Raw genomic sequence first — 23,555 nt, 5'->3', positions numbered from 1 at the left:
AAAAGCTAGAAGCAATGGCTAGAAGTGACCAAAAAAAGGCATAATTAGAAATTTGATGTAAGTCATAATTTCCCAACCGCAACAAAAAAAGCCATCCAAAAGTGGGAGTGTTGAGACCTTCAAGAAAAAAACCTAGATGCCCATTTGTTGGTTATGTAGAAGGGATTCTCCTGCTGGTAGAAGTTCAGACTAAATGGCCTTGGAGGATTCTTTTTCTGCTGATACTCTGGGATCAGAAAAAGCTCTGTGGATTTAGGTAGGCTGTCCATATGGTGACCAGAAATGGGTTGCCCAGTAGAATTTGTTCTTTGGAGAGACATATGAGGATTCTCGCAGCTCTCCAGTTTGGCTTTGGGGCATGGCTTATCATTATCCTCTCCTAATATCCTCTTTTAACTGAGGAACTTTTTGTCTAGATCCCTCCCTTCCCTTCTAGTTCCCAGGTGAGACAGTGAAGATTTGTTTGGGCTGGGAGACCACTGCAGAAATCAACATAATACTTTCTCTTCTTGACCTCAGGATTTAGGAGAATGCTACTTACCCCTAGAATTTTATGTACCTCTGTAATTCGGGGCTTCTGGGGATTGAATCCAAATTAGTTATGTCTGTCAGTTGGCTGGCCATGACACAATGGGGCTTGGATTGGAATCCAACTGGTTAGAGCCGCAGCAGCATTGTTGCCAGTATTCTTGTTCATTTTAGCTGTGTTAAGATCTCCAGTGGTTTGAATTCCCTCCACGGATGCAAATTGTGAATTGATTCATGCAGCTAAAAAGCACTGGAGATGTCTACTCAGATCTTTTAAATGTTGAGTCTAGTATTCTTTCTACTCCACTATGTTATCATTCCTTGGATGGAAAAACTATTATATTTCTACTCTTAATTCCATCCACTGTTATAGGAAAATCATTTTAATTCCCCAGAGCCTGGAGTGAGGGAGGAGATAATGAGAGATAATATAGAGAAGATTTGAGATACAAATTTGGAGAGAAAGAGAATGTTCATGGTGGATGGCCTATTTAGTTGACATAAAGGATGAGTTGAGGTCCTCTTGCTCTGAGGGAAGAGATGATGGTGTAGGTGTCTGGAAGAACATTGCATGAAAGGATTGTTTCATTCTTTGTACTTTTATTCCCACTGAGCCCAGCACTGCCTAGCATGCCCTTGACACGTAGTAGGTTCTTAACTTGATTAATTTATTTCAAATGGAAAGTTTAGGGAAAACACTAGAGAGTTGATCTGGGAAAGGGTAAAAGAAGTGATGAGCTGCCAGGACCTCCTAGCTGAGATTAGATAACAAATTTGTTGTGGACCCAATCTGGTTGGTGATAGCTTTCCTTCAGTATTATTCAGATGCATACAAAAAGGAGTAGAGTAGGTGAATGTGGGAGGTAACCAAGAATAGGGGTTTGGAAAGGGATAAACAATAAGATAGGGTAAGGGGTCTAGGAATCTGAGAGTGGAAGATAGCATAAAGTTGAACTCTTAACTACAGTGACAAGGCTTCAAAGATCAGGCCAGAGTAAGGGAAATGAACTGTCTTTCTGGCCAAGGGTGACTAGGTCAGTCTCCAGGTAGATCAGGTTTGAGATTAGAATGAAATGAGATACTCATGGTCTGTCTGTGGTTAAACAAAAGGAGATTTCCTAAGCCATAGCAGGGGAGGACATTCACAAGGAAATGTGTCCATTCAGCAGAACCAAGCAACTCTGCCTTGGAATTGCCCATGGTGGTCTGCCAGCCAGGCATCAGGGAGAAACTGGAGCTTTTCATGGCTTTTTATAATCAGGCAACCAGAAATCAAGGTCATCAGCCTGAGCCTTTCGTCATCAGAGGCAATTAAATCTTGAGGATGTTTTCAGTGTCTCTTAAGGAAATAAACTAATTTTGCCGTCATGGGGAGGGACTTGGGTAGATATTCCTCTTAACTGAAACTGGGAAAGCAAGGAAGATAAGAGTGACTGAGGTCACAATGAGGTGAAAAAGTTATTTAGGAAAGAGTGAGACAGTAAGAGCTGGAAAGATTAGAGGTTAGGATCTGAGAGGGATTTCAGCTCTGGATCAAGGGGCGACATTATCATAGAAAAAATTTAGGTAATCTGCCCACGTGGTTCAGGGCTGTAATTTTGTTGTTAGGTCACACAACTGGCTGTGTTACATTAAATAAAACGAAAACCAATTTTTGGCATTTTCACTGACTGTTCTCCATCCCTCCTCCTCTTCACCTTTCATCTTCCCTGCCATCCTTCAAGGCCCCACCAAAGGCTAATCTTCTCCAGGAAGCCTGTCCCAATCTCTGTAGAATAGGGTTAATATTTACACTACCTACATGACCCGGTTGTGAGAGAAGCACTTTTTCAACGTTGGAATCCTGTACAAAAATGTGAGCAGCTCTTATGAATTGGGCCTTGGAGGAAGTGGAGCCAGGTTTGGGTGGGTAAGAAGGAGAAATGGGGGTGGGGAGAGCAAAGACAGAGGCAAGAGTGAGCAGGAGGGATAGAAAGAGGATTGGGAGTTGGCTATATTCATAATTCCTTCTATATTTGAATGGAATATGGTCATCCATAACTGGGATTTAAACCCAGGTCCCATAACTGCACATTGATCAGGGAAGTTTGCATGTACCGCCACTGCCACTTTGTGCTGTATGGCTATCCTTCTCCAGTGAAGACCATTTAGAGATTGGATCTCCCCATCTCCCCCAGGCTGGAAGTGCAGGTCCATCCCAATACTGATCAGCATGGGAGTTTGACCCGCTCCATTCCTGACTGTGGTTGGTTCACCCACCAGTAAGCAACCCGGTGGCCCTGACTCTTAGGGCTCACCATAATGGTTCTGGACTTCATGCAGACACCTGATCAACCTGGCCCACTGCACTTCAGTGTACCTGAGCCCAAGGGATCCACCAGCCTCCACCTCTGCAGGAGCAGGAATTACCAGCATGTCCCACCACACCTGGTGCAAGGTGCTTGATATCTATTATTTTATTTGATCTCTTAATACCAACCTGCTTATCCACTTAGGCTTTATAGAATGAAACAAAAACAACCTGCAACATTGTTGTCAATTTTATTAACAGGTGCATTTCTCTTGGGCAACAGGAGTACCTTAAACCTGTTTTATTTTCTGATCCTATTCTTGACTCATGCCTTTGGTTTCTGTAAATGATGTCATTGTGACCCTGATTTTCTTCTTCTCCTCCCTTGTCTCTTATTAATACAAAGCTTCCTATCATCACCTCCTACTCAGCAAGACCTAAGGAAACCTTTACTTCCACTAAGCCTTGGCTGAAGTTATTGCCTTCAACTCCAGCCCTTAACATAGTGCTTGGCACGTAATACAAACTTTAAAAATTCTTCTTGTCGTGACTGTGACCTTAACTTTTACATCTTTTCTCATCCACCACCAAATCTGCCTTCTCTAATGTGCCTTCTTGTGGTCTTTGAGCCATCCTAATGGCCTATTTTAAAGTAATACCTTTTATCTTATCTTATTAAATGATTTCATATCATTGTTCTAGGCTTTTCCATTCATTTTAATTTTCTCCCCATTCTCTCAACTTTTGCATCATGTTTTTTTGGAAATTCTGATAGAATTGCATACTTTCTGTTAAACTCAAAAGGATAAATTAAAGATGTGACTCTGATTCATCCAAAGAGAAACAGAATGGTTTTGAGCTACCAAGAACCCAGGCCCCAAACCTAGAGACATTTGGAACAATGGTCTCCAAATTCTTTTGATCCCAATTGCCTAGCCCCCAAAATTTTTTGGCATGAACCATGGATATGTTTACATAGATATTTGTAAATTATGTACATATATAATTAATAATCAAAATTGTTAATTGCTATTAACAATTAATTTTCTATTAATAATTATGCTCATTTTAAAACTTAAACTAAAAATAAACATTTGAAAAGTATAAAATAATATTGGGAATTAGAGTCAATAGTGAACCATAGCAATTTATTGAACATAGGTGTGATATGATTAGATGTGAACTTTAGGAAAATCACTTTGTTAGTTGAATGGAAAATGGATTTGGGTAGGGAGGGGCTTTATAGGGAAACTAATCAGGATGATATTACAATAGTTGAGGTGAGAATTGAAGTCCTGCACTAGGGTGGTGCCTATGGGGGCAGAGACAAGGGGATGTAGATGAGAAATGCGATTTGGCAATGTTTGAATATGCGCTTGAGAGGAGAGCAGAAGGCAGCACTGTGATTGGGAACTCCATGGGGGTTGTCATGGAAATTTGGAAGAGAGATGCAGGGGAATTTGATTTAGATCTTTTCCAATCTAGTTCTCCTTCCTATAGTAATGGGATGTTTCAGAGTTTCTCTATTCAGTTTCTTGACTTGGGATATAAATCAACACAAATTTAAAAATGCATTGAGTAAAGTGAGATTTTTTTTTTTTAGCTTGAATGTTGTTCAGTCATTTCAGTCATGTCTGACTCTTCATGACCCCATTGGGAGTTTTCTTGGCAAAGATGCTGGAGTGGTTTGCCATTTTCTTCTCCAGCTCATTTTACAGATGAGGAAACCAAAAGAAAAAGAGTTAAGTGACTTGTCCAGGGTCACACAATTAGTGTCTGAGGCAAGATTTGAACTCAGGTCTTCTGACTCCAGGGTCCAGTGGTCTATTCACTGTGCCATGTAGCTGCTCCTACCTCAAATTATGGCTACAGATTTAAGCATTTTTGTTATGTTTTTTCCTTTAAGTTTGCTTTCTTAAGTGACTTTTAAAAATTTTGTTGCTGTATTTTATATCACCATCATTTCTGAATACCTTCTCCCTGCTCTACCCAGTGAGCTCTTCTTTGGAACAAAGAATAAGTAAGAAAGAAGAGGAAAAACTTTTCAGCAAAAATAACCTAAGTAGTGTCTGACACATATGCAGCATTCCACACCCATAATTCCCCACTTCTTCAAAGAAAGGAAGTAGATAACATTTTCTCAGTTCTTTTCTGTAACCAAACTTGGTCATTATAATTATACACCATAAAATGAAATTTTTTAATTGGCTACTTAATTTTAAGTAAATTTAATTTAAATCAGTTTATTTATTTATTTTTTTAATCAGTTGCTTAAGATAAAGTGACAGGTGTTTTGCTTTTAAGATTGAGCCTAGTTTCAGGGATAGTACGAGGATGAGAAATCTCCCATGGCCAGATGAAAGCTGATTTTTTATTATTTTTTTAGCTTTACCTTTTTCATAATGAACTTAACAATCATCAACAAAAGTAAAAAATTTAATATATAAAGAACAAGAAAGAGGATTATATAAACAACTGAGAAATTCTGTTAGAGGATTTTGTATCAATGTATTAATCATAGGGTTATTGTATAAAATAATTATATCTCATATTTATGACATATAGTACTGTTATAGTATAAATACTTCTTGTATCATAATTAACATTGCTCAACTGAGGATCAAATGAGATAGTGCTTGTAAAGCCTTTTGCAAACCTTAAAGCACAATATAGATGTACTAGTAGTAATAGAATATAGTGGTAGTAGTGGTAGTATGTAGTGGTAGTATATAGTAGTAGTAGTAGTAAACAAGTTAGGTACAAATTTGCTGGATTTGTGCCTCCTTTTGAACTGCTTTTTGTTTTCTTCTGTGCATTTAAAAATATTGATGATCTTTTGAAAATATCATAATTCACGATCTCCCCACATTGACCCCAAGTAAATAACTTTACCACGTAACAGAAATGTTGTTCACTTGTATCCAACTCTTCGTGGCCCCATAGACCATACTGTCCATGAGGTTTCTTGGCCAAGATACTGGAGTGGTTTGTCATCTCCTTCCCCAATGGATTAAGGCAAACAGAGGTTAAGTGACTTGCCCAGGGTCACACAGCTAGTAAGTGTCCAAAGCTGGCTGTGAACTCAGGTCTTTCAGACTCCAGGCACAGTGCTCTGAGCCACCTAGTTACCTCCAACAGGTATACATACATACATACATACATACATACAAATGTATATATACACATGTACATATATGTATATATATGTGTGTGTGTGTATATATACACATATATGTATATATACATATATATGTATGTATATATATTCCTAAAAGGAAGTATAAGTGAGATAAAGGCAGATAATTTTGTGGGTGCATGAGGGTTTGCTTTGATTTTTTCTGTGAAAAAACTGATTGTCTCTCATTGAAGAGGTGGGAGGTAAGTTTTATTATCTGGATCCTGGTTTTAGAGAGTTCTGAGTTTTGTTTTGTTTTGTTTTTTGGCTAGGCAATGGAGGTAAGTGACTTGCCCAGGGTCACACTGCTGGTAAGTGTTATGTGTCTGAGGCTGGATTTGAACTCAGGTCCTCCTGAATCCAGGGTTGGTGTTCTATCCACTGTGCCATCTAGCTGCCCTGCATTCTGAGGTTTTTAAGAGTTGTTTCTTTTTTGCATTGATATTGTGGTTATCATAACAACTCATTTGGTTCATTTGCCTTTGCATCTGTTCATATTATCTACCTATCTGTAGTTTCTTATGGCCCAAAACGTGACCAAGTATCCGAAAGCATCGGCACTGGTCACATCCAGCTCTTGGCATTTAGGCTCGAGTTCCTTCTGCAGGTCATTCTGCTGATGAAATATGTTACCATATCATAGTGCAAACACGCAGGGAGTAAGGAAGTGTCTGTGAGTTCAGGGCACAGAGTTACCTGGGTGTAGCAAGGTTCACTTTGCTCTTTTCTTTGCCAGCATTTCCAACGCTCAATGTGGTAGCCATGTTGCTATCAAAAGAAAGGAGGGGTCCCACTTGAATTTCCTTTATATCTGGAGAGAAAAGCACCAAACTTAGAGGTTTCTGAAGTTTCATTCATTCAGAGAGGAAGGTTAGGGCTCCCTAGTATAATTGATCTGCTGCATTTCCTTTTAGTTCTTCCTAGGAAATATGTATACAATAAGAATGCCCCCTCTGCCTGGTGGCATAATGAGCATGAGAGCATATGTGAGGGCTGGTTCCTTGTTAACCAAGGAGGCCAAGCTGTTGTTTTGTTTAGGTTTATTGATCACTTGACTGATTTGAAAGGGGAAAATCCCAAAGGCTTCTGATTCAGGGGCACCATTCAAAGCTGGCATGTGCTCTTCTCTGACACTCTCTCTTCCTTTCTCTTTGATTCCTTGGTTGCCTTCGATTTTGTGTTCCTTTTTGGCTTTTCGTTTCATTTCTGTCTCCTGTATTTCAGCCAGCTTCTTTCCTTCTGTGGTTTTTGAGTTTTTTCTTCTTTTGAATATACATTAATTTCCCTCTCTAATCATGATTCTGGGGCTCTTGAAATGATCACATTTCCATCTCTTCCTAATCCCAGCTCATAGCCATTAAGAGCTATTAGGAACCTGAGAGGTCATTTAATACACCCCTTTTATTTTACACATGGGGAAACCAAGGCAATCTCCCATCGGCCATTCTGACTTTGCTCATAGAGCCTGAATGTGACCAGCTGGTTCCAGACTTTGAGAGTTATAAGAGACCTCAGAGGCTGTCTAGAGTGGCCCTTAGGAGCTAACCAGCAATCCTTACCACAAAATCTCTAAGATGTGGTCATCCAGTCTCTGCTGGAAGACTCCTAGGGAGGGCCAACCTTTACTCTTCCCAGCCAGGCCCTCCCCCTTTGGCATGGCTCCAGTTGCCAGGGAATTCTTCATTCATTTAAATCTACACCTGCCTCTGTAACATCCCACTTAGCTCTGTTCTCTGGGGCCAAGCAGAGTAAATTGAATCCTCCTTTCACATCACCATTCCTCAGGCACGTAAAGACAGCTCTCATGTTCTCCTCCCCCCCCCCCCCACATGTTCTTCTCTCCCCCCATCCCCCATGCCTCCACTGCCCTGCTGCATCTCACTGGACATAGTAGCAGCTGCTGATTTGGTCATTCCTTCCTCCTTTGGCCAGGAGTGAAATCTCGAGAGTGAATTTTTCTCACTCACTCAGGGTGTGGCAGAGCTGAGGTCTGAGGTATGCTGTGAAGAAGGAGAACAGCCAGTGGGAGGATAGGACTGTTGGAAAGCCAGGGCTTGGCCACCAGCCATGCTGAACTTGTTTGCCTTAACTCTCAAGTCTGGACCTTTAAGATTGCCTATGTCCCAGATTTCGAGTTTTTTTCACTAATTATCCATGAGTGCTTCCTGGAATTATTTGAAGGCCAGAAAAACTTTTGACCGTGGGAGCTACTACACATGACCTTATTTCTTATTGATGAGATTATTTTTATATTTTAAAGTTGTATTGTTATTCCTTTTTTAATATTACCTTCATTTCTCATTCCTTCCCCTTCCCTTACCCAGAAGCTCATTCCTGATAAGAACAAGTAAAAAAAAGAAAGAGGGTAAAAATGAAGTTCAGCAAAATTAATCAATACATTGACTGTCAAACAGCATATGCTGTATTCCACATCTATAGCCCTCCACCTCCAAAAAAAAAAAGAGGGAGAGGCATTCTCATATGTCTTTGAGGCCAAGTTTGAGGTGACATTTTTAAAGGAGCATTTTATACAAAGCTGTGATGAACCTATTTCTTCCTGTTAATGGAATATTCATTATAGAATTTGTTGGGGGGGGAAATCATTGTGAAGATGAGTTCCACCTCCCCTGTTATCACCAGAAAAAGTTACTGATGAAATGCCACCAACAGGCAGATAGGCCTAAGAATCTTGGGATCATGAGAACATCCCCTCTGACCCCCAGTCCAGCTTCCACAGTCATCATCCAGGAGAGTAATTCCTGTGAAGAAGGGACCAGGCATCCTCACCACCTGCCACTCCCAACAGCCACTCCGAGGGCAGGCAGGCTAGACTAGCTTCAACAGGAAGGCAACCTGAGGGAGAGACAGAAGCCAGCATATGCCCAGCAGGGCAAACACCGACCACAGCTTTCACCACCATCCTGATGGAGACAGCTAGGACCTGAACCCAAGAGCCTTAGGAATAGCAAGACTTCCAGTCTGGTGCCCTTGGCCATCATCCTGGGAAGCAACTGTAGCCTGGCAGCTGCTCCTACAGGCTCTACACCCATAGCTGCCAACAGCCCAGAAAAGCAAGTTCTTCCCCCAAAGTCCTTGGCACTGTTGAGTGGTTCTGCATCAGAAATGGATCTGATTTTACCAGTGGAAATGCCATAGAAGAGGTTTTGCCTCTGTACCCTAAGGACTGACTGTCTTGCAGCTGAAAGTTTCCCATGTGTGGTCTCCCTCTTTAGACTATGAACTCCAGACCAAGGACATCTGATTTTTCTATTTGTATCCCTGGTGCTTTGCACACAGTAGGTACTTAACAAATGCTTTATTCATTTATTCATAGCCAAAGTACTGTCCCTCCCTCCCTCCCAAATGATGGTAACTACTTTTGATGAAGATTATTGTTATTCATAGCAATAAGTACTTGGTTCTTTAGGGCAGTGAAGCATACTGGAAAGGCTCTTGGATTCTAAATAAGGGTGCTGCCTTGGGCCTTCTTTTCTTCTCTCTGTATTATCTGACTCAGTGATCTCAGCTCCCATGGATTTAATTACCAACTCAATACTGACAATTCTCAAATCTTCCTGTCTTTGGGTCTCCAACTGACTTTCAGACATCTCAAACAGAATGTCCAGTAGACATCTCAACTGAGCTCATGATCTTTCCCCCAAACCCTCCCCTATTACTATAGAGGGAACCGCCATCCTCCCAGTCCCCCAACCTCGAACCCTAGAAGACGTCTTGAATTCCTCACTTTGTCGGATGCCCCATAACTGCTCTGCCTTGCACCTTTGCAACATCTTTTGACTACTTCCTCTCCTCTTCTCTGATACTGCCCCCCCTCCAGTGCAGGTTTCCTCACCTCATGCTTGAACTATAGCAATAGTTGCTGGTGGGTCTGCCTTCCTCAAGTTTCCTCCACAATCCATCCTCCATTCAGCCACTAAAGCAACTTTCCAAAAGTTGCTGGTCTGACTCTGCCACCACCCCTTCTCAATAAACTCCAGTGGCTCCCTATTATTTCTACGACCAAATACAAAATGTTCCAATGTTTAGCATTCAGATCTTACCCTCCTCTCATCTTGTCAAGTCTTCTTATACCTTACTCCCCTCCCTATGTTCTTCGATCCAGTAACTCTGCCCTCTTGGCTATTCTGTGAAGAATACACTCCATCTCTTAGCTCCCTGGCTGCCCACCATGCCTGGAGGGCTCTCCTTCCTGTGTTCACCTACTGACCTCCTCGCTTCCTTTAATTCCTAATTAAAATCTCTTCTTTTACTGGAAGCCTTCCCCATCCCCTCTTAATTCTAGTGCCTTTCCTCTATTAATTATTTCTTACTTATCATGTATATAACTTTGTTTGTATATGTTTATTTCTATGTTGTTCCCCCCATTAGATTGTAAGCTCCTTGGGCGCAGGGACTGTGCTTGCCTCTTTTTGTATTCTTGGCACTTAGCACAGTGTCTGGCATATAGTAGGTGCTTAATAAATGTTTCTAGATTGATTGACTGAAACTTGGATTTGAACACTGGCTCTGCCACTAGCTGTGTGACCCTAAGCATACCTCACCTGTGAATCTGTTTCAACATCTGTAAAATGGGAATAATAATACCTGCACTATCCCCCTCATAGGATTGTTGTAAGGGAGTACATTTTACCTATTTTAAAGAATGATATAAATGGCACTGGTCCCCTAGTAAAATTAACTTCCCAGTAACCCTAAGAGGTTTCATTTTTTACTCTCATGAAAGACTTAAGGAATTGAATTCACCAGGTATTTTAGACTTAGGGTAAAACTCAGTGAATGCAAGATGTCATAGCTCTGATCAGTGGGATTGTACTGCCATCCATCATGGAGGGGTGATGGGCCCAAGGTGCGGATTGAGATGTGCATTTTTGCACATGGCCAGTGTGTGGGTTTGTTTTGTTTGGCTGTGTGTATTTTCTACAAGGATTGTATTTTTCTTTCTTTATTGGTAGGGTAGGGGGAATGAGGAAAGGAAAGAGAGGAGTTTGTGACAACTTTTCCCAGGAAAAAAAGGAGAAAAGAAAGGAAAGAGGATCATTGAAGGATTTTTTTTTTGAGATGGAAGAAAACTGAAGGAAACACAAACACACCGGACAGCTTTGAAAGTCACATGTTGGATTTTGGGGTTTCACAAAGAATCCTATTTTTTCTGTTCTACTTTACATATGGAAAAGTTCTTGTGTGTGTGTGTGTGTGTGTGTGTGTGTGTTTCTTAAATGTGTTAGTTAAATTTAGAATGAAAAAAAATCTTCATGCTTTTAGCTATAGCTAAAACTCTTGCTAATTCTTCGGGCCACGGGTCTCCTGTATTCCTTGGGCAAGGAGGACTTCTTATCAGTCAAAATACCCACTGGAAATCTGCCCTTGAGAGAAGTAGTTCTGGAAGAATCTCTTCTTAGTTGTCAGCCTTTCCAACCCATGACTGCATGGTGAAGAGGAAAGAACTCTGAACTTAGAGTTGAGATCCCACTTCCCTCCCTTAATAGCTATATGACCATAGGCAAGTCATTTCACTGCTCAGTCTCAGTTTCTCATATGCAAAATGGAGGTCATATTACCTATGCCTATATCTCAGGGGTTTTGTGAGATAACATGTCTAGCTCATGATAAAACTTATGTCAGCTATTGTTTTAGTTAGTAATAATCATTTCCAGTGAGTCCTGCTAAGAGTAGAAAATTTTCTAGGGATAAGGGAAGAGGAAAGGTAAGAGATGGAAGTCAGATTATGCCAACTTTTTAATTGCTGCGTTGTGGCCAGGGTCTTATTGGAGAAAGGAAGCTGTACCTGGGGAAGAATCTGGTAAAGGAATAACTACTGACCACCATGGCGTCCAAGCTAAAGGACAGTTGGGCCCTTTTGATCATCATTCATTCCCCTTAATTATTATTGCTCTTTTCCTCCTATTTTCCTTCTATTATTGATTTTACGTGCCTTCCCCTCCCCCAATAGAAGATAAGCTATTAGAGGGTAGGAGGAGGTACATGACAATTTGAGGAGGAAATAGTTTTCCTTTTGTTTTCATGCCCCCTCTGTTTGACGCAGCCCCTCACACAAAGTAGCGACTTAAGAAATGTCGGGTTGAGTGGAGTTAAATGGTGACGGGAAAGGTCCCAACTGATTCTCCGTTGGGAAAGGTCCCATGCCCTTGAGAAAAAGAGTTTGAAGCACACCATGTCGTCTGTCTCAGGAGCTGGCTTTCTAGTATTTTGAATTTATACTAGCAACTTTTTCCAAACTAAGAAACTAAGGCTGGTGACAGTAATGTAGGCTCATAGATTTAGAGCTGAGAGGGACCCTAGAGGTCACTCAGTCCAACCTTCTCATTTTATAGAGGAGGACCTAGGCACAGTGGAGTGACTTTCCCAGGATGGCAGAGATGGCACCAAATGGCTGAGCTGGATTGAAACCCGAAGCAACCTTCCCTGCCCTAGCCTAGGTCACATATTGCTTATGTATAGCATGACCCCATGGTTGCTGCTAATGTTGGTAGGCATCACCGTTATTGAAATGGAATGGAAAAACACTGATTAAAGAATTGCTACATGCTAAGCACTGGAGATTCAAATAAAAAAGTAAAATAATCTTCACTCTCAATAAGTTGACATTCTATGGGGGGGGGCACACAACACAAATAAATAGTGGGGATTCTTAACCTCGGGCCTCTGGATAGAGTTTATGAGGAGGAGTCTGTGCACTTGGATAGGAAAAATATTACATCTGTATTTCAACATAGTTGGTTTCATGTCTTCTTTTAAGCATTTAAAAACATTCTTCTGAGTCAGGGTGCACAGTCTTCTTCACTGGACTGCCGGAAAGGTGCATGACCCACAAAAGATTAAGAACTCCAGACATATAGGGAGCTGCAGCTGCCGGTTAGGTGGCAAGCTGCTGTTATCCTTAGGGTACAATGTCAAGATAGCTGAAGAGTTCACTGGCTGTTGTTGTTGTCTGGCTTTGTTCTGCTTGTAAATCAGTGTATTTCTGGCTTGTTTTCTCTGTCTGCCTCCCTTTTCTGGTCTTAAATCTACAGCAATCTTGTAACAAAAAAGAAACTATAATAAAATTGCTCATAGCATTTGTAATCTTTGGGTAAAAATGATGCCTTGGACACAGCATGTTTGTTGTTTATACTTCATAAAGTAATTCACCAGAAATGTTATCTTTGTAGTGGAAAAGGTGTAAATCTTAGGGATCCAAGCAAAATTTTGGGGTTTACCCTTGTCAGTTATACCATCAATCTGTCTGGATTGATTCCTGCTGCTCTTACCATCCATCCTCCACATTGCAAGGCTTTGCTTGAATGGCTTCCTACCCTTTCTTTCACCAGTGTATTCTCTGACTAAAAGGATGGCACTATAGAGCCCATCAGTTTACTTCATCACAAATTAATTCCAACGTCTGAATAGCTCTAGCCAGGCACAACAATGGCTGTATTTGTTTAAAACAACAACCAAGGTTTTCAATATTACAATGACCTTTATTGAAGATGGGTTTATACTATCTGTCCTCCATGTTAACAGTGGATTTTGTTGTGTTCTGTCTCCTCTATCTCAAGCTTTCCTTTAGAAGTTTATGATGACCAGTCTCATCCATTCATTAGCTGTGGCCTTATTACCCAAGCCAAGAGTAAATGTGGTCTTATAGGAAATGTTTTAAAAGGCTTCCATCCTTGGTTCAGAAATCTAATCGCGTGTAATGTGAGCTGAAGCTAATAGATGAAAATGTATTGTAAATGGAATCAAGTTACAATAACACAAATGAAAATGCAAGAAGACTAGTTCAAAGGCAAATGTTTCAATTATTTTTCTGGTTTAATGGCTTCTAAAGGGAATTGCTGGGCACCATGTCCAAACGTCAACTTCTCATCCACAGAAAAGGATTCTATTTGAGTTTGTTTTGGGGAATTATTTTGGCCTTTATGACATTTGAAAGAAATCTATAAAGTTTTTATTGGATATTTCTTACAGAATCCACATTTAATGTTCTTTTTATAGCTTTGGGGTAACATGAACCTGAAAAGTGAACTTAACGAAGTTATAGCCATTGTTGTCTTTTTCTTCTGTTTAGTCTTGTAGAGGCATGTGACTTATTATCAGTGTTTTTTGGATCTTCGACATGAGAAGTTAAGTTAAGGCATTAATAATGATTTAAACCTAGAATGGAATAGGTTATCAGTCTTCCTGCCATTTCACATCAAGTCAACAAGACCGTATTAAGTGTTTACCACAGACATTTTTGCAGCAGCTCTCTATAGAGCAGGTTTCTTTTTTATCAGATTTGCTGAAGCTTGGGCTCATTTTCTAGTGGGATCAGATCTTCTCTCAGGCCTCTGTCAAACAGGAGACACATGGAGGTCAGTGTTTTTCATGATTTCCTTTCATTCATCACCTGCTGGAAGGGCTTGCAGGCATCCATCTCCCTGAATAAAGATATTGTTGCCCAAAGAATGGGTGTACTGAATTTCATTTTTTTAATTTTCCATTTAGGTGAAAAAGAATGGATTATCCCAAACTATTAGCCAGGAGGAAAGAAAGAGGCAAGAGGTATGCTTTTGATAACGAGAATGTTGTTCTATGACAATAAATTATGTGTATGTGTTTTGCATATTTCTTATTTTTTAGCTTTGTCACAGTTAAATGATATTCAACCACAGGCATCTCCAGCCATCTATCAGGCCACCATCACGTCCTTAGATTTCCGAAACAAAATTAATTTCAATCAATTAAATGATGGTAGGATGTTGTAACTGATGAAGGTTAATAATTTCTTTCTTTGCAAACCTTATAATACTTCATAGACATTAGCTATTAATATCTGTTTAATAAAACATCTTGAAGATATCAACCAAATTATTGTTTTATTACCAAAAGAAATTTTCAAAATATTGATACCACAGCAAAAGTTTTCAAACAAGGTAATTCCTAATGCCTTACAACTGGAGTCTCACTTAGACATATGTAGCATCTCAAGCAGGTATTTGTTTTTCTCTTAATAGGTAATGAATTTAAATAGATTACATTCCATTTGTTTCTACTGAATAACAATTTTCAGAATTCGAATATATAATTCTAAAAAATAGGTGTGAAGCTTCTTAAATTCTGCAATGCCCTATTTTTCTTCCCTTTGAAGGTAATGTCTTTTCCCTTTTGCTTCTTCCACATTTAGCCTTCTTGGTAAGTTTTCAAGTCCTTTATCTTGCTCTTAACAATTGGGGAAGGGGGCAGCTAGGTGGCACAGTGGATAGAGCAACGGCACTAAAGTCAGGAGGACCTGAGTTCAAATCCGGCCTCAGACCAAACACCTGACACTTAATAGCTGTGTGACCTTGGGCAAGTCACTTAACCCCAATTGCCTTAAAAAAAAAACAACTGGGGAAGGTTCCATGGTATCCAAACTTTTAATTGATTTTCCATTTCTTCATATGATGTTTTTACCATGTGATCTTTTATGTGACCAAGGTAGGGGGATATTGTGGAAGGAACGTTGTAATCGGAGTCAGAAGAAGAGTGATTTCCAAGCTTGACTCTGCCACTTTCTGGTTCTCTGATTGTAAACGTTCTCTCTCGGAGTTACAGTTTTTTTCTCTGTAAAATAAAGGGGCAGGGAATATTGTTTCTAAGGTCATTTCATTCTCCAAACCTACAATCCTATGAAATATTGATTTGGGGAATTTTGGTTGCAAAAGGCTTTGGTTCTTGCCTTTTGAAAATCATTTGAAGGTGCTATATTTGAAGGCCAAAACCCACCAGCAACATTCAATAAGGTTTTGGGAAAAGAAGGACTTTTTTTCCAAGTTTAAATTTTCTGGGTATATTTTGTCTCGATAAAGTATACTTTTCCTTTATTGGTGTGAAGTGTTATTTCAGATGGAAAGCATCAGAGGTTAGGGCATTGCTCAGTTAAGTGAGAGTATGTTGTCATACTCCCACAAATGAAGTTATTTAATTTTCATTAACAGATTTTTTTTTAAGAACCGGCATGTATATGTGTGTGCACAGATGAATAATCAGTCAACAAACATTTGTTGAGTTCCTGTATGTGCTAGGCACTGTGTTAAGGGGTACCAAGAAAGGCAAAAACAGTCCCTACCCTCAAGGAGCTTCCCGTCTCACAGGGACGTGTGCTCTCACGCAGACGCAGGATTCCTGGGAGTTGCTAGAATAACCTCATTGTCTTTTTGAAGGCTTGAGAAGAGGAATGAGAGCTGCTTATGGAACGGGTAGAATGACTTATTTAGCCGTGGGCTTGCCAAGGGCACATGGTTCCTGCTTTGGAACGTGAACTCTTTGAAGGCAGGGTCTGTGTTCTGGCCAGCACCTTGCAGAATGCTTAGCACATAGTAAGTGCTTAAGAAACACTCATGGACTGGTGTCCCATGGAATGTGATGTGGCTCTTTAATGACTTGGCCACAGCAGAGTGTGATTAAGTTGGCATAAATTAGGAAGAGAGTTATCAGTTGCTTGTGAAGAAATAGGGACCTTGATAGCTAGGAGGAGGGAAGGTGTCTATCTATAGGTGCATAATTCTCTTTGAACCCTGGCGTCATTGTGAAACACGCATTCTGGGTTCTGAAAGGATGTGCTGTAAGCCAAAGGATTTAACCCTACCCACAGCTTTTGAAATCATCTCGGCCATCCTCCTAATTTTACAGATTAGGAAACTGAGGCCCAGGGAATGGGAAGTGATTTTCTTCAAATCACCCAGGTGGTAAGGAGCCAGAACTACAGATTCAAATCCAAACTCTGGCTCTTTTCTGCTTACATTAAACTGCCTTCACTCTACCCCATCATCCCTCCAGTGTCCTCCCAGTTGTCTAGGGCATGTCTTTAGAATCTGTAGACCTTGTTACCCTTCCCCCAAATCATTGCCATCACATTCCTATGTCATTCAACCAATGGGCATTTATTTATTAAGACCCTACTACACACAGACCCTGGGCTAGACACTAGATACAAAAGCAAAGATTGAAACAATCCCTTTTTCCAGGGACCTTACTTCCAGTTCTGTTCTGAGCGTGATTTTTGGTGATTTCTAGGAAATCCTAGTATACATGTCACATACAGGATGATACTAACTTTTTCCAGATTTCACAATGTGTATTTGGTGATTATATCATGCAGAAGGGTTAACAACAAATCTTTCCTGCTCCTAGGCTATGTTTGAAGTAATATCCTCGGAACATTCCTACTTACTCAGCTTGGAGATCTTGATACGGATGTTTAAAAATTCTAAAGAGCTGAGTGATACAATGACCAAAACTGAGAGCCACCATCTTTTCTCCAACATCGCTGATGTCTGTGAGGCCAGCAAAAAGTGAGTGTGGGGACCCCAGCAGCTGGCATTGGGTCTAACCAAGAGGCTGATTGTCCCTAGCACCTTGGTTCATTATCTGCATTATTTGGAAAAAAAAGTTAGTGATCATGAAATTGTTCCAAAGTTTTCCAGCCAACTGCATTGGTATGTGAAGCATCTTAACATCATTGATAATACTTATCTGTCCTCTTACCATGGCTTTATATTGAGCTAATTGCTTTCTGGCTGGGTCATCACTGAAGGAAGAGAGGATAAGATGTGGGAAATGATTCCTTTTGCTATGCTTCTACCACTATGTCAGGAAGTTCAAAAGCTATGTGATAGGACAAGCTGGGATGCAGCATGTGGCTGGTCAATTAAGGTTCACTGTCTTTCTTCAGAATTCTAGACCTTTTGGGGCAGGACCCAAGGTGATGATTAAATTAATCCACTTTTCCAACTCCTGCTTGCTATCTCTGCCTACCTTCTACTCCTGTTTCTGAGAACATTGAAGGAGGGGGTAGAGCAGAGGTGTCAAAATACATGGCCTCAGAATAGCTCTGGCAACAATCCAGAGTGCAGTCAAAACCAGATTCAAATGTAATTAGGAAATGTTTAATAAATAAATAAAAACACAATAGAACATAATGTTAATCTGTGGTTTTCTAAGTCAATATGCCCTTCAGGGAGGGATCTTTTTTTATGATTTAGTCCTCACCCTTCCATTTCTATTTGAGTTTGATACCTCTGGAGTAGATGTCTTGGTGAGCAAATAAATTTTGTGTTATTTTGTTTTAAAGCAAGACTGGATTTTTATATAGGTATAGGGTAGTATGTGACATGTGGAGTTAGATAGAGATGCCTCTGTGGTCATTCGTGGCATCTCCAGGGTAATGTGGCTTCAAATTCTGGGTTTTCCTGGCTCTAGCTTATCTTCCCAGGTTGGTTACACTATGTGCCCCCTCACTCATTCTGTGTTCCAGCCAAGCCTACTTCCTTAACATTCTCTGTCCGTGATATTTGATTTCCCACCTCTGAGTCTTTGTCCATACCTAGAATGCCCTCTTTCTCATCTCCTCTTCTTAGAGCCCCTCCCTGTCCCAGTTCCCTGGGTGGCTCAGCTGCTAGCATCTCTCCAGCTCCTTCGAGAGTTTCCTCCAGTTGATTGTTACCCCTCTTCAATCACCTTGTATTTCTTTGGCCCTTGCTTATGAACGCATCACATCTCCCCTAGTGAAAGATAAGCTTCCCGAGGAAAGGGACTGGACGCTGACCCAGGGTCTGGCACAGAGTGAGCACTTAATAAAGGCTTTGTGGTTAAATGTTTCTCCACGAATTAGAGGATGGCAGATGTGAGGGAGCATGCTGAGCTTGGAGATCCTGACCCATGTCATCTAGAAAAGGAAAGTGTTTGTGGGGAGAGATCTTCTGACCTTTGATAACTCTCACACCCATGTTATCATATAAGACTTTACAGCAGGCTCACCTACAGAGATAACTGATCAATATTCCTCTGAATGTTGACATCAATAAAGTGTTTCCCAGAGAGATATGTGTTTGCTGAAGGCATTTACCAGGGTCATGGAAAACTGCTTGTTTAAAGTCCAAATAAAAGAAGGATTTCCTTTGAATGGTGAGGTTTTGCTTCCATTTGCCAATGGCATTGTCCCAATTTCATTAAACTTCAGAAATCTAGGAAGTCTTCTCAATGGAATCCACTGTAATACCAGTCATTATCTAAACCTTTCCCTCTTCCAGACTTCCCGATTTCTGTCCAAGGCATAACCATCCTTCCAGGGTCCCAGGTTTGTAACCCTGACTCCTCACTCTATCTCAGCCCACCTATCCCATCAATTGCCAAATCATACCATTTGTACCTTTACAACATTACTCAAATCTGAGCCCTTATCTCTCTACTCACACAACTCCCATTCTTCCATCATCTATTACCTTGATTATTTCAGCAGCCTCCTAACTGGTCTTGTCTCAAGTAGAGATAGCACTCCAGGTACCAAAGAGATCTTCCTTAAGCACAGATCTAAACATGGAGCTCCCCTACTCAGTTAACTCTAGTTAACTTCTATGTTCAGCTTTTAAAGCCCTTCACAACCTGGCCCCAACCTATCGTTCCAGTCTAATTGGACATGACTTCCCCTCCAGAATTCTATGATCTAGTCAAACTGGCCTCCTCTCTGTACCTTGGTCATGATGCTCCATTTTCTTTCTCCATACTTTGGCATTAGCCATTCACCATGCCTGGAAATTTACTCTCTCTTTTCTTCCACTTCATAAAACCCTGTGAACTTAAGAATTGCTTCAGAGTGAAAATAAAAAGAAGGTATTAGATAAATTCAAAGGTGCAGATCAAAGCAAACTTTTTCCACTGTTCTTTCTTTTTTTCTTTCAGCTTGGCTAATATGGAAACATGACTTCATAATTGATATATTGCTTGACTTCTTCATGGATGGAGGAGGGACTGGAGAAAGGGAGAGAATTTAAAACTCAAAATTTTAAAAAACGAACACTAAAAATATTATATATATACACACATACATACATATGTATGTGTATATACACACGTATGTATATATCGATGTATATACATTCACACATGTATGTGTGTGTATATATGTGTGTATATACATGCATACCCATATATGATGAATTCATAGGCGATCAAATGAGGTTTATGCAATGGGTAGAATACTGACCTCTTAGCACTGGACTTGCAGCTATGGGGACCCAAGTTAGTATCTCAGCTCTCTACTTAAAACCTGTGTGCCCTTGGATAGTCACCTGGTCTCTCTGAACCCCTAGATCCTTATCTGTAAATGAAAAAGTTGAACTAAAGGACCTCTCTGAGTTCCCTTTCAGCTCTGGACCAATGATGCTGATCCCACAAAGAATGATGAACAAATCCTGGCATTTGCCATTAATAGGCAGTTAGAACTTCATGTAAGATCTTAAATTATTTAGAAAGTATTCCAGTTTAATTTTGGGCTATTTGCTCTGGAACTATTGTTTCCATTTTGTGATTTCATTGTTAGATACTCGTTTATTGTTTAAACAGTAAAACTAGAGCTTCCCCTCCAATTGGGAAGAATAGAATAGTTTTCCTTTTTTTTTTTTTTTGTCTTTTATTTGCTTTCAGTGCTTTAGGTTTGAATGGCTACCCACAGGATACTTGATTTGTTGTGTATAGTTCATCAAAGAAAAAACTTTTATATTTTATACAATAATTCTGTATCTTTGTACTATAATTATTCTAGAAGCCACACACACACACACACACACACACACACACACACACACACAAACACAAACATATGATATCCACACACACATACTATTTAAGAGCATCACATCTATTCATCTCAAAAGTTTACTTACTTTAGTTCAAAAAATCTTATTTTTGGGGGGGAATCTAGTAGCTCTTTGTGAACATTGAGGTCACATTTCACTTTCAGGTCCATTTTACTACAAAATGCCTTCCTGTTTTATCTAGACTGTTTGGCTTTCTAGAATGAAATCACAAAATGATAACAGAAATGCTTATGTATGAGAGTTTCTCAGAGCTTGCCATTCTAAGAGGGAACTTTGGGGTGATGCAAATTATCAGTCACAAAGTTGGACAGGGCAGATTAAGAAAGAAGTGGATTTCTTAAGTGACTTCCATGGGTTTATCTTCCATGATTTTATTTTCAGCTAATGGAAAACGGTGACCCCGGGTGAAAGGTGATTTAGGTTTTGGCTGCTGAGGTTACAAGAGGAGCAAAGTTTGTTGCTGCTAATCAGTCCTTTGTGCCCATTTTAAAGATCTGGGCTGGTGATTTGCCCTTGACCCCTTTAGGAACACGGCATGATTTTTTTTCAAATACGTTGCTGTGCTTACTAGTAGATAACAAGGGAACGATTCAGCATTGAGATGGATGGTTACTTTATGAATTAAGAGGGTGTCCCTGGTAGAGTACTTTGAAAGAGGGGTAGATAACAGCAAGAGTTGTTGTAACTGTAGTTATCTGTAATTGTTAACATCCTTTTGATATACGTGTATATGTTTAGGTTTCCTTCTTGTACAAAATCTTCATTGCTAGTTTGTTTCTTAGACAGCATATCTATTGGTTGTACTTATTCTGGAAGTACTGACTGTTGACCAGTGTGGGCCAGGCAGAAGTTGGAAGCAGGCTCAGGGCCTTGGGCTATTCCATAGGCAATGGGAGGTGTAGAAGGAATTTAAATATTAAAAAGTGTTTCTCAGTGTGTCCATGCCCCCATTCTCCCCTCCACAAGATGACCACCTGTCTTCTTGCCCTTAATCTTGGCTCTGCTTTACAAAACTTTTTTAAAAAATTGGATTTTCCCTTTCAATATCTAAATTTTTGTTTTGTTTTTGGTTGGGCAATGAGGTTAAGTGACTTGCCCAGGGTCACACAGCTAGTAAGTGTTATGTGTCTGAGGCTGGATTTGAACTCAGGTCGTCCTGACTCTAGGGCCAGTGCTCTATCCACCATGCCACCTAGCTGCCCCTCAATATCTAAATTTTTCAAGGGAACTTATACACTCTACATTCTGCAAAACATCAGTCAATAAGCATTATTTAAATGCTTACTGTGTACAAGGCACTGTGCTAAGTGCTAGGGATAAAAAGAAAGACAAAAACAGTCCTTGACCTCTAGAAGCTCATAGTTTAATGGCGGAAAAAGTATCCCAATAACTCCGTACAACACGGTATATACAAGGTAAACTGGACATGTTGCTGCTGCTGCTTATCCTTTGTTCTCAAAGAGGACCATGACATCAGGGAGGTGATGCCATAACATGCAAGTGAATTGCATTTAAGTGAGGGATGGCTGTGCAAAGTCTCCAGCCTCACTTTCTCCTCTGGGGCCATCTGGGTCCAGTGGCCAGATACAGATCAGGACAACTGGAGGTGGCCCAGGATGCAGTAGGGGACCTTGGCCTTTTCAAGCTAAGGTTCTTAATCGGACTCAGTTTGACTGAGGCAGCGCCCATTCAGTGAGTAAGGCTTAATAAAAAATGAGGCAAAGAATGGCTTCTTTAAAAAAAAAATAGATGTGGGAGGGGAAGATCCTTAGGGTTTCTGGTGAAAACAGAAACAATTGTTATTTCCATTCGTTCTGAGCCAATCAGGCATAAACATTGACCAAGCAGGGTGTGGTCTGGGACCAGAGTCATTTGGGGTTTCAGAGATCATGCCCTTTGGGCAGAGCACCTGCAAGTAGGGATGTGATACTCTATGTGGAAAGAGAAGAAAAGAAGGAAGGAAGGAAGGAACGAAGGAAAGAAGGAAGGGAGGGAGGGAGAAAGGAAGGAAGAAAGGAAGGGAGGGAGGAAGGAAGTGAAGGAAGGAAGGAAGGAAGGAAGGAAAGAAGGGAGGGAGGGAGGAAGGAAGGAAATGTTGCCCAACTGGAAGTTTGGTCCCTAGTGGGCAGCTCCTTCTCTGCTCACAAATCTCAGGAACAAGGCATCATCCATGGGGTAGGGAGTAGGGAGAGGACTTTTGGGAAAGGCCTCTTCTAGAAAGTGGAATTGAAGCTGAGTCTTGAAGGAAGCCAAAGAAGGTAGGAGATGGTGGTGAGGAAATAGCAAAGAAGAAAACTCCAGGCATGAGGGGACAGCCAGTCAAGAAGTTTGAAGTCAGGAGATGGAGGACCTTGTTGGAGGATCAGACAGAAGGCTAGAGTCACTTGAAAGAGGATGTGAAGGGGAGTAAAGTATAAGAAGCCTGGAAAATTAAGCTCATTGGGAAGAGCTCTTGGAGGTTATTGGGATCTGCTGGAGTTCATTGGGTAGCAGCACAGTGACATGGTTAGACCTATACTTTAGGAAGGTAACTTTCGCAATTGAATGGAAATTCCTTCACTTGCTTAATGAAGTCTAGTGGCTCCCTATTTCCTTGAGAATGAACCTAGAGGAATTTGCTTCTTGCCCATTCCCAATCTGGTTCCAACTTACCTTTCCCAACTTTTCATATATTACTTCCTTTCATGTTCTCTTCAGTTTAGTCATATTGACTGTTCCTCACCAGTGATACCACATTTCCAGTCTCCATGACTTTGCACAGGCCGTCCTCCGTGTTTGGGATGCACTCCATGTTCACCTCTGCCTCATAGAATGGCTAATTTTTTCCCCAGGTCTTGCTCACCTTTTTCTGATCTGTCCACACTTAGCTGCTAGTACCCTGCCAAAATTAATTACCTTGCATTTATCGTATTTATATTCCTTA

The 23,555-nt window shown here is 40.6% G+C and overlaps 1 protein-coding gene across 2 annotated transcripts in view; it reads left to right on the top strand.

The window, feature by feature from the left end:
- The window catches only part of ARHGEF26 (Rho guanine nucleotide exchange factor 26), a 140,013-nt gene that overhangs the window by 15,209 nt on the left and 101,249 nt on the right, over window positions 1–23,555 (top strand). For both annotated transcript variants that reach the window (XM_027876052.1, XM_027876053.1), the window contains exons 5-6: window positions 14,502–14,558; window positions 17,169–17,329. In XM_027876052.1, coding sequence (XP_027731853.1) covers window positions 14,502–14,558; window positions 17,169–17,329 — 218 coding nt within the window. The remainder of the gene's footprint in view (window positions 1–14,501; window positions 14,559–17,168; window positions 17,330–23,555) is intronic.

Source organism: Vombatus ursinus, unplaced genomic scaffold (genome assembly GCF_900497805.2).
Source record: "Vombatus ursinus unplaced genomic scaffold, bare-nosed wombat genome assembly UNPS02014810.1, whole genome shotgun sequence".
In the NCBI taxonomy this organism is placed as follows: Eukaryota; Metazoa; Chordata; class Mammalia; order Diprotodontia; family Vombatidae; genus Vombatus; species Vombatus ursinus.
The sequence above is the reverse complement of the archived record's forward strand: the minus strand, read 5'-3'. Positions and strand labels throughout refer to the sequence as shown.